General features: G+C 38.2%; 1 protein-coding gene across 1 annotated transcript; it reads left to right on the top strand.

Annotated features, from left to right (window-relative positions):
- Nucleotides 1-2,603: 2,603 nt before the first annotated feature.
- LOC110462315 (insulin-like growth factor-binding protein-related protein 1) lies at nucleotides 2,604-9,246 on the top strand. The gene is made up of 4 exons (XM_021516242.1): nucleotides 2,604-3,210; nucleotides 6,439-6,588; nucleotides 6,886-7,062; nucleotides 7,730-9,246. The coding sequence occupies exons 1-4, from the start codon at nucleotides 2,799-2,801 to the stop codon at nucleotides 7,759-7,761; spliced, it is 771 nt and encodes a 256-aa protein (XP_021371917.1). The 5' UTR covers nucleotides 2,604-2,798; the 3' UTR covers nucleotides 7,762-9,246.
- The last annotated feature ends 2,614 nt before the right edge of the window (nucleotides 9,247-11,860 follow it).

Below are 11,860 nucleotides of genomic sequence, written 5' to 3'. Positions count from 1 at the left end.
GTTACGAGCGATATCGTGTCGACCGTAATAAGTCCAACAATTCTGTTACGGGCGATATCGTGTCGACCGTAACAAGTCAAACAATTCTGTTACGAGCGATATCGTGTCGACCTTAACAAGCCCAACAATTCTGTTACGAGCGATATCGTGTCGACAGTAACAAGTCAAACAATTCTGTTACGAGCGATATCGTGTCGACAGTAACAAGTCAAACAATTCTGTTACGAGCGAAATCGTGTCGACCGTAACAAGTCTAACAATTCTGTTACGAGCGATATCGTGTCGACAGTAACAAGTCAAACAATTCTGTTACGAGCGAAATCGTGTCGACCGTAACAAGTCTAACAATTCTGTTACGAGCGATATCGTGTCGACAGTAACAAGTCAAACAATTCTGTTACGAGCGATATCGTGTCAACCGTAACAAGTCCAACAATTCTGTTACGAGCCATATCGTGTCGACCGTAACAAGTCAAACAATCCTGTTACGAGCGATATCGTGTCGACCGTAACAAGTCAAACAATTCTGTTACGAGCGAGATCGTGTCGACCGTAACAAGTCCAACAATTCTGTTACGACCGATATCGTGTCGACCGTAACAAGTCCAACAATTATGTTACGAGCGATATCGTGTCGACCGTAACAAGTCCTACAATCCTGTTACGAGCGATATCGTGTCGACCGTAATAAGTCCAACAATTCTGTTACGAGCGTTATCGTGTCGACCGTAACAAGTCAAACAATTATGTTACGAGCGATATCGTGTCGACCGTAACATGTCCAACAATTCTGTTACGAGCGATATCGTGTCGACCGTAACAAGCCCAACAATTCTGTTACGAGCGATATCTCGTCGACCGTACCAAGTCCAACAATTCTGTTACGAGCGATATCGTGTCGACCGTAACAAGTCAAACAATTCGGCACCGATTGTTCAGCTGATTGTAATTATAAATCCATTTTTTCTGTTGTATGCTATGAGTTCTGTTTAAGCACGGACTTAGTTATCTTAGTCCGTGGTTTAAGTACTTATTTTGAGTTTTTGTTTTTATTTCAAAATTCAAATATTGCGCAAATTTATAACTACATTAATGAAATTTTCTGTATAATGCTTTATATATTGCTATATTGTTGGCGCGCCAATTCATCAATGTACCCATTCGTTACAAAAAATATATATTAAACTAAAATTTGCGTGCCTTAAATAAGCTCTTTTACAGTTATTTATGTTCAACAATTTCCCGGGCAACTCCGTCAAACGGCATAGATTCCGAATAGTGACAGCGTTGGCCGAGATTGGTGGCGATTGATTCCGTACTTTAGCGGAGTTAGCTAGTCGACCTTTAATTTGTTATCTGCTTTGATGAAGCTGTCAGAGATGTTTCGATTTCGTATTTGATTGGGGAAGGTCGACACGTGTTTGCACTTGTTATCATCTTTTATTTTATTTACATTTTAGTCAGGCTGAAGTCGGACTATGATAATTAAAGCAAATATATTTAAACATATTTCATTATTAGTGTTTACTGAAAACCAAAGAATAAGTAATAATTATAATCTTCCTACTGTAAAATCTGTTCACAATGCACCGCTGAGGTAAAACTTGATTATAATTCAAACTAAAACACGTTACGTTTTTATTTATTATGTTTATCTTTAACATGTTTATGATTTAACAGAATAATTTGCTGTATATATACAGTTTTACGTGTGTTTGGAAATGGCTTGATGAGTTGCTTTTTTATTTTTTTATTTTGTTTTATTTCAGACAACACTTCAAATACGTACGTTCAGCATTTCCGATTACTTCCGTTTATAATTTCCCCAGCGTCAACTAAATACAGAAATGGCATGTCGTAACGGAGATTAAAGTTGTAAGTAAATATATATATTGTTTAGCCAAAGGCTTAGATCGAATAAACAAGTATGGTTTTGTTCTAGGGAAAAGCGTACACAATAAGTATGTATGTATTTGAGTTTACAGACTGGTGATGCACGCTATATTTCAGATGTTAAAAGTATATACTTAGTATATGATTGGACAGTATATTGCTTACAAGTACACCGCTCACAAGCTTGGCATGTGAACAGTTTTGGTTCGCATGGGTCTACGGTAGTACTTCGCGTCATCACGTACGTAAGACGTGGCCCACTATGGAGCCGTCGACTGCATACCAATACAACATTTTCATTTCCGATATAAATAAAGAGATAACTGTTGTTTGCACCCCTGTACTTAGGGAATGGATAAGTCCAAGGACCGGTCCGTCTCAAGCAATACAGCAGAACGTTGTACGTACACATCAGACACCCTGACATAAGTCAGATGAAACCCCCCGCGGGGGGCGCATAGGGGATTTCTCAAAGTCCTGATAAAGAAAATATAACTGGCATTTATTTTTAATTACCTCGTCTCCAATTAATTGTAATAATGAATCATAACTATGAAACAAATTGTTTAATGGGTTTTGCGATAGTTTATTATACGAAATGTAAGTAGCGGGGATAAAATACCATAATCCGTGTGGTCCTGCACCCATGGGCGCCCCTATTCCAAATCTCTTCACTACATATTCTGTAAACACCTCATGAATCTCTTCACTACATATTCTGTAAACACCTCATGCACTAGGCCCCCTCCTTGGGAAAACGTTTCGAGTTACACTGCTCAGCTGGTACATCCTAACTTCGGCCCGGAACTGATGCTAACGTTGACCAGGTCATAACCAGCACAAGTGGGAATCGAATCCTTTGTTTTTCCAAAAAGCCTTGTTTCGGAACCTCTATAAGGATTATCATGGGTGTTTCGATGAAATATTTTGGGGTGTTGTGTCTTCTTTGTGCGGCGGTATGGGCCGAGGAAGAGTGCGGTGAATGTAACAGGAACGAGTGTCCAGCCCTGGACACATCAAAATGTCTGGCCAACTACAAGAGGGACCACTGCAATTGTTGTCTGGTGTGTATGCAGCATGAGTTACAACCATGTGACCTGCCCAATCGTCCCCACCAGTACGGGGAGTGTGGGGACTACCTCACGTGCTCTCCTGTTGATGATAACGTCGGCCAGTGTACCTGTGTGAATCAAGAGGTCATTTGTGGATCGGACGGCCTTACATATGACAACCTGTGTCAGCTCTACCAGGAGAACGGCAATCGGGATGAAGTCGTCATCGTCAAAAGTTTCGGAAAATGCAAAACAGAAACATCAGGTAAAAGTTTTAAACATATACTCTCAGCAAGATCTTATTTCATATTTTAATACATGTTTATATATTTATTTACATATTAATGTATTCATTTAAAAAAAACACTGCAGGAGCACACCACACCAACATCCAAAATAAAAACAAAATCCAAGATAGATGCCACTAACATTTCCATTGTTTGTGTGTAGAGCTGTCTGGCCGGAAGAAGTGGTCAAAGACAAATTAATTTAGTTTTATAAAATGATATTAACTTCCGGTTTTTTTTTAACCTCGCTGTACAAAAACAAACCAACACAATTTGAAAAATACATTGCTCGAGGTACCGATATTTTGATTTAATATGGTAGATAAAATATGTCGCGTGTGCGGGTAACATTCTGTCAATCAGTTTGGATTGTCCGACGTGGGGTTCTGGAAATGGCTATAGTGACGCATATCTATGTTATCAGCGATTACGTACATACTTATATATGAGATATGGAGGGTATTAAAGTAATATCTTGGTGATGGCCACTTGAAACTAGAGGGTGGTTTAGGGGCCCCTCGACGGGGAACCTGATTGGAACAATCACGCGTCATTCTTGGAAGCGGGTATGTTTGTACGTTACCTCCGCCATAAGTCCATTCCCTCAGTATTCGATTTTGCGCTGATGTTAACCGTTGTACCGTAACGTTACGTTTAAATGTTTGTAAATCTTTTATTTATTTGTTGCTTTTATCCAGAATTAGTACATCATAAAGTAGATTTTCACGTAGATGGCTTGTACTACATTATTAATACAAATATTGATACGAATATACTTCGATGTATTGGTACTAGGGCAAACAGGTACATACACTACAGCAGACCCGGGAAGTGAACGCACCCGGAACCATCAGAAGTCTTTTGAGAGTCGGCAAACATGGGCCTGACCTAATGGTGTACATGTATTTTCATTTGTGTGGTTTATACTCAATCGCCTTTTGACAAAAGCTGGGAGAATAGTTAATACTTTGATATAAATATTTGCTGACGTTGAGAAATCATAAAAGACATTTTTCGGAACTAAGTTTTGAAACCATAGAATAATGTCATAGCGATGCTCTAACGTGACAGGTGTAACTGTCAGTAACGCAAGGTTTCACTGTATATAATATTTGTTGTTAATTTTCACGTGCCTTGTCACCTGGTCTGGGAGTAAACAACATACATTTCAACGGAAATATATATCTAATTCAGCGATTCCCATGGATTTTTCCTTAATTCTGATACATTTTCTTTTAATTCTTAAATCTTTAGAAAAGACCACTAAATAAAACATAAACCGCTTCCAACACACATAGCCGGAAAGAATGGTTAACTTAACGGGTTCATGCTTACTTTTAAAACAGATTATGACCAAGAAATAAAAATCGAGAATAAAACTGCGCAATTTATGATAATGGTGTGAGGACTCAAAACAAACACTACCCAACCTTATTTATATAAATACAAGGTATTTTGTCAAAATATTGGTTTAAAATTCGGCGGAAGCTGACAGAACCTTTAGAAACAGAGCCCTTAAGATGAAGTCTCGTGATCAACATGTGGTTTTCTGTATAAACAAACAACCGAAGCCTGTGGTCCGACATGTATGACTCATTATGAGAACTCCATTCTGCCTCTCTGTGTAGCTGTTTGTTCCTGACATACTAATCTCATTCATAATACCATCACTCGCCACCGAGTCATACACTTTGAAAATGTGAATTTTTCCACTGGTAAAATAATTAAGAAACTCAATACTGAGGCCCACAGGGACCCGCGAATTTGTTGTGACAGCATACTGTTAGGATCTGAACTGATTTGTTCGTGTTAATATTCGACGTTTTAGGGGTTTAGACACGGAATCAGATATCTAAATCTGTGGATTAGATATCGATCAACCTTTGGTTAAAACGTCTCCCCCACTGATGGTATTTATAAACTCGTTATTACCCTGATATTATACTCTGAACACAACTGTAACAAAAACTCAGGTCCCTGTGCTCCGGCCTATCTAAACTTGTTAGTAACAAATTATCCGGTCCCTGTCCAAAACTGCGGGAGTAGACAGTCATTGTATGAGGTTTATTATTGATAACAATAGCGGTTTCATGATTTCCTATAGGAAGGGGTGAAGTTAGTTTACTTTCCCGTCCTAGTTCAGTTTGAAGAATAAAGGACAGGTTAAAAATTATATTGTCTGATCCCTTTGCTAAAAGCCATAAATAAAATCACCGGATATATGTGAAGTGTACTGCGTGACGTGGACCGGAAGTTCACACGTCGTCTGCTGACGTTTCCAGTAGCTATGGTTTGATTGATATTTTACAGATGTTTGGGGTAAGAAACAGTGGAGGTCGGCACCGCCTCACAAAAAAATGGGTTTTAACTGACTAGAATCCGTGGCAATGGTTTATTTGTTTCTCTGCCGCTGATGAGTTTGGGGAATTATCTTATTAATAATTGACTTCAGACAGACTGTCTACTTTGAATATCTGTGACATGGACAGTGGGACCTCATTAGTCGGGATATTCTTAATATCTTACACGGACAGAAGAACTTCAACTAATCCAGATGTCTGTTCTAGACCTTTTCATTTAAAAATAAAACAAAATTTGCTTTATTTCTTTATGACAATCATAACCTATTCATCTGCATACAACTACATCTGTTCATGTCTGGAATGTCTACCTATTATTTTCCGATCTAGTATATAAACGTTGTAATAGACTGGGGTGTTATGAGGAGGAGGAGGAGGAGGAGGAGGAGGAGGAGGAGGAGGTCTGTTGGCAGGATGGGATTATAATTATAAGTGACTTGTAGGACAAGTTTTGATTGTCTGAGCGAGTTATAAGTCCAAATAAATCTGACACACCAAAAACCTAGCATAAGTTTGAAAATATTTAAATCTTTAAAATATCTGTAATTTTAATTGAAATGTTCGTTAGTGTTTCCCAAAATTTTGTGTTTTGTTGGTTGTGTATCAATGACCTTTAGGACATCCTACATATCTGATTAGATATGTCAAAAGTGTCTTTAACTCTGCAGCACTTCAGGTAGTCAATCCATATCTTGTTTTTGGTATTTTGTTATTTTTACACTATTGTAATGTCGATACTCGCATTCATCAACAAATCTTGTCTCTACCTTGGCTTAGTTTCCAGATTTTCTATTTGATCTTAATATTATTTCTATAACCTAAATTTGAAAACTTTGGGTGTTTCAGCTTCGAAGCCAGTCATCACCAGTGGACCCCAGGATATTGTGAACGGAACCGGAAGTGACGTAGCCATGCTATGCGAGGCCACCGGAAATCCACTCCCCTACATCTTATGGCTCTTCACAAGGGCAGACGGAACCACAATCAATATGCCAGGTAGACGCAATGTAGTTTAAGACAAAGGGAAATGCCACATTTTGTCAACACCAAACTGTAAAAGCTTGCACAATTATGTAATATAGGATTTATTATATAACTCCCTTTTTACATTCTCTATCCTGTAATTATTTAATAAGAACACTGATGGCATCCATCAAGAGTGAGTTTTGAGAAATTGTATTATACTAAGGATGTAGTGCGTAAAATAACACATAACATCCACAATACATCAGTTCCGAGGATATCCTAGGATGGCAAACTTTCCATAATCTCACTTCCGGTTTGGCTTTATAGGAGCTGATAAAGACGTGTCGATGAATCTTCGTGGAGGACCAGAGGAGAACCAGGTGACTGGTTGGTTGCAGGTGATGAACATCGCAAAAAAACACGAGGGAGATTACACGTGCATTGCCAAGAACACTGAGGGGGACGTCAATGACACCGGAAGACTCAAGGTCGTGGAAACCATTGGTAAGGACAGATTTCGCTTCATGCTCCATTATAACCTGCGCTGTGGTCGATTTCGGAATACGCGACAAATCGATACATTTTATTTGCTCCCCTGGAGGTCATGTCACGGGAACATTAGAATATGACGTCACAGTCAGATTTCAACGAGAGAGAATATGTGCAAATTAGGAGAGAAAACAAATTGCAAATGCTGATATCCATTGTTTTTAATATGTTATTGATAAGATGGGATAGAAAAAGTATCCCCTACAGTGATGACATGTCAGATAAATTACATCGGCTGAGGATGAGAATCTTGAATGTCAAACCTTCTGTTGTAGCAACCTCCGGCCAGACTATCGATAATCTCTGGGTTAATAATCACAAGTCTGTAATTTCCGCAAGCTTCTATCAGTAAATCTTCATTAAATTGAAAATAAATTGAAATATATTCCGGTTCACTTCTTTTTTTTATAACAAGTAGTAACTTATCTGTTCTTGAATTCGAAATCGGGACTCAATGCTATATTTATAAGAGTTGTAAAGGGCTTATCTGTCCATGATAATGTAAACCATTCGAAGGCCCTTTTGTGGTATAACTGCCCTTAACTTAGATCATTCCTGAAAAAATAGTAACAATCTAGAAAAACCTTGAATGTTTATGTTCCTACATTTTTTTGTTTTCTAGACATAGCTGAGGAGACTGGAAACGAGGCGTAAACATGTGACAGTCTGAAACAGTTCGGGGATCCGTGACGTCATAAGTACGTTATGATTACAAGGATGACGCCATTCGCGACCCCGTCAGTCTTTCTTTCTTGCAATAGATATACAGTATAATTCTTCGCGCAATTTTGTTACTTGACTGTACTCATTCTTATGGTATTAATGCACTTGTAAGAGATTTATGGTTTCCAAGTATGTTTCCATGGAGACGGGGATGGTGACGTTCGATTGAGAAGATATTTGTTTCCATGGAAATGTCGTGTAAGTCCGATTGAGACGGGATGATAGAGTTGCAATGGAAACAGAGCTGTTATGTTTCTAAGGAGACGGGACGATATTGTTTCTGTGAAGACCGGAATTATTTGTGTCTGTAGCGATATGGATAGAAACACGTGGCTATGGACATTGGATGGTATCGTTTCCATGGAAATGGGCTTGGCTTGTATCTTTCGGGATACAGTTTAGTTGTATATTACCATAGACGCGTACAAGACGCTGTCATAACATCGGGATAGTGTTTATTGATGGGAATGAAAGAATTTCAACGGAAACAGAGATTATGAGCGTGCATGTATCTAAGGTAGTCACTTCAGAAACAACTTAAGGATTTTGCGCATATTTTCTTTTCTGTTTTGTTATTTCTAAATAACGAATATATGTCTTACTTTGTAATAATTATCTGAACAATATCTTTTCTCGTTCAGAGATATAATTCTACAAAATTTGCCTCAGGCTTACATGTGGTTTGTCAGTGTAACCAAATCGGTATGAATATGCATTACTTTATATCTGTAAAAAATAATTCACAAATCAAAAAGATAAGAGAGGTTGCCGTAAATCTGAATATACAGCGTATACATAGCATGTCGTTTTACTTACTAGGGGTGGGCAATGATATTGTAATATTCACATAGAAATCTGTTAGCTGTATACTACAAAATGATTCAACAACTATTCATTCAAGAGTTATAAAATGATGTTACAGAGATATTTTTAGAAGTGTAAGACTGAATCCACATTATCCAAATTAAGCTTGCTTATTATTTCAATTTATTATTGAAGCTTGATGAGCGGATGATCACTTTTCGTATTTTCTATATGAATCATGATTAATGAACTGTATATGAGGCTACAATATAAATAAAATAAATTTCAGGAATATAATATAGTGATATATTGCATTATTCATTAAATATCGCAATATGAAAATTGCTTGCAATACCCACCCCTAATACATATATAATAAAATTGTTACGAAATGCTTCGTTTAGATATCTGAATATTCCCGTGCCTGTTATTGTAAACTGTATTATTTTTGTCTCTAAGATTACAGGGTGTTTGTAGCTTATTTCTGTATAAATGTGCTGGTCGTATTTGTCTTACAACAAAACGTAAAAAGTCTTCCAAAGTGTTACTGAAACATGGCCAAACAAGTCGATGTTTCCTTATACTCTGAAATAAAAATTATTTGACAGACTGTTCAGCTCATGCTGTGTTTGTTATTGGCCCAGTACACAATACAATGTACTTTTCAACGTTACCGTAATATTACTGCAAAATGTTGTGTACGAGCTCTTAATAATCGGATATGTCTTACACTTACTGATGAGTTAGAAGACTCATTTCTCTTTATTTCCGCTTTATGTCAAAACTGTTCATACCTGTACCGAACATATCAATGAACTATGTAACCGATGGACATACATTTTGTATTTATGTAAAGCTTTTGATATCAGATCTAGTCTTTGAAAGTGGTGTACGGGTATGACTTGAACTTGTCTGGATACTATATTGAATTTAATATCAATAAGCTACATCGATTACGAGAGTAAAGAATTGGACAGTAGTTATTGTCTTTGAGACACTGTTTACCGTGACATAAAACGAAACTAGGCAGAATAGACACAGAATTGATTTGTAAATTACAAGCGTCATATTCCGATGTTCCGACGACATGAATTACCTGAAAACTGGATTTAAAACAAGCAAATTCGTTGCATTCATATCCCCCGCTTTCAGAACATGTTTTAGATGAAGTGTTATTGTTGAGAATTATTTGAAACACATGATATGCTATTATGGAGAATTAAGAGCAGACAAAACAGACTAAAGGAGCCGAGGGTAAGACATTCGAGAACATAATCCCGAGGTTTGCGAGATTAATCGAATCTTCCCCTACCTTGAGGGTGTGACAGATAAATCTCCGACCCGAGGGGTGATGTTTTTTGGTTGTCTTACCCTCGAAACAATCACCCCAAGGGTTGGAGATTTCTCTGTTATACCCTCAAGGTAGGGGATGATTGTTTTTCTCCCATCCTACTATTTCAGTCACAGCTCCACCGACGGTAGTCTGCCATGTTTGTAAACAAAAACACATGTGTGGTATGCATATCGTCATTCATTTTTGATGATGTCACAATTACCAATGACGCATTTTAATGACGTCACAATTGAACACGTGCTAAACGGCACGAGGCTATCTCCCCCTAGGGGGTGACAAGCTGTTCTATTACCCTGGACAGGTGTATCCGCATTTTTACCGGTGTGATATTTCCTTGTCTCACCCTAGGGTTGAGACGGGGGGATTCCCCTATTCCTAACAATGGCATGACGTCACTTTAACAATACAATGACGTCACGTCAACAATCCATCAACGTCACGTCAACCCTGAATTTAGCATGTAACGTTATCATTACATTGTGCATATGATACACAATGAAAGAACAGGGTAAGAGAAAAAGAATCATTCACCCCCTTGTGGGTGAGATAGTGGAATCTCAACTCTCGGGGAAAGATTCTTTAGTTGCCAAACACTCGGCAAAGCCTCGTGTTTGGCAACTTAAGAATCCTCCCCCTCGGGTTGAGATTCTATTAATCTTTCCCGGCTAAAACGGGAGACACACCTGTGAAGGATGGGAGAACAGTTTGTCATCCCCTAGGGGGAGATAGCCTCGAGCAGAAAGACGCGATCTAAGTCATAACAATAGCATGACGTCACGTTATCAATGCATTGACTTCACGTCAACAATAGCAGACCATGTAAGACAACTCTAGATTTGCAAGAAAACATGTGTTTTTCCTTGAAAGCGGATTTGTGAGCGATTCAGGATGGGAGAAAAACAATTATCGTCTTCCTTGAGGGTGTGACAGAGAAATCTCCAACCTTGTCCGAGAGTAAGACATTCGAGAGTAGCATCCCTCGGATTGGAGATTTCTCTGTCACACCCTCAAAGAGCCGAGGGTAAGACATTCGAGAACAATATCCCGAGGGTTGGAGATTTCACTGTCACACCCTCAAGGAGCCGATGGTAAGACATTCGAGAACATTATCCCGAGGTTTGGAGATTTCTCTGTCACGACCTCAAGGTAGGGGAAGATTAGATTCATTCCATGTTTGCTCAACAAATCCATAGCCGTGAAATAATATCAGGGGTTCTTGATGTTGCTGTATTCATATTTTAATATTTTCTTTGAACAACCAGAGCCTGGAATAATAAACGACTGCGTCGGCATGATTTGAGCAACATGGCCACTGTGCAGCAATCTGGCTGGTATCGTGTATCTAAAGATCAAGAAGAATTGGCATTAATCCCTTCTAGCTCTTGGAGACTGTTCCTTTTTTTCCTCCGACATCCACTATTGGTTTCCTGGCTGGGATGTGATTTCATTGGTTGCGCTTTCTTCTCTACACAGAGAACGTAATGGAGCGCACCCCCTGGAATTGTGAGGATGGGCAAACGAATATAGGCCCTTTGGCAGATGCACGTGAACACAGTAAGGCGTTATGGAACTTCAACATGAGTGACTTCAAAATAATTTATTGACAACATACATACATTCTAAATAATCATTAATGGCAAAACATGAAATAAACTGAAATCGACAGCAAAAAACTTTTAAAATACTTTTTATATAAAATAACTCATAAATAACACACAGTCCAACTTACAAACATGAATCAAAGTACATTTATCTGAGTAGAGCAGTAAATACAAGTACTTAAAAGGGATTTCAAATGTATAAATGGATTTGCATTTTGGATCAATATATATATAATTCTGAGCTAGAAAGTGTGTTCCATGATGAACATAC

This window comes from Mizuhopecten yessoensis, unplaced genomic scaffold (assembly GCF_002113885.1).
Source record: "Mizuhopecten yessoensis strain PY_sf001 unplaced genomic scaffold, ASM211388v2 scaffold10771, whole genome shotgun sequence".
NCBI lineage: Eukaryota > Metazoa > Mollusca > Bivalvia > Pectinida > Pectinidae > Mizuhopecten > Mizuhopecten yessoensis.
Note: the sequence above shows the minus strand (reverse complement) of the source record. Positions and strands in the feature narration are given on the sequence as shown.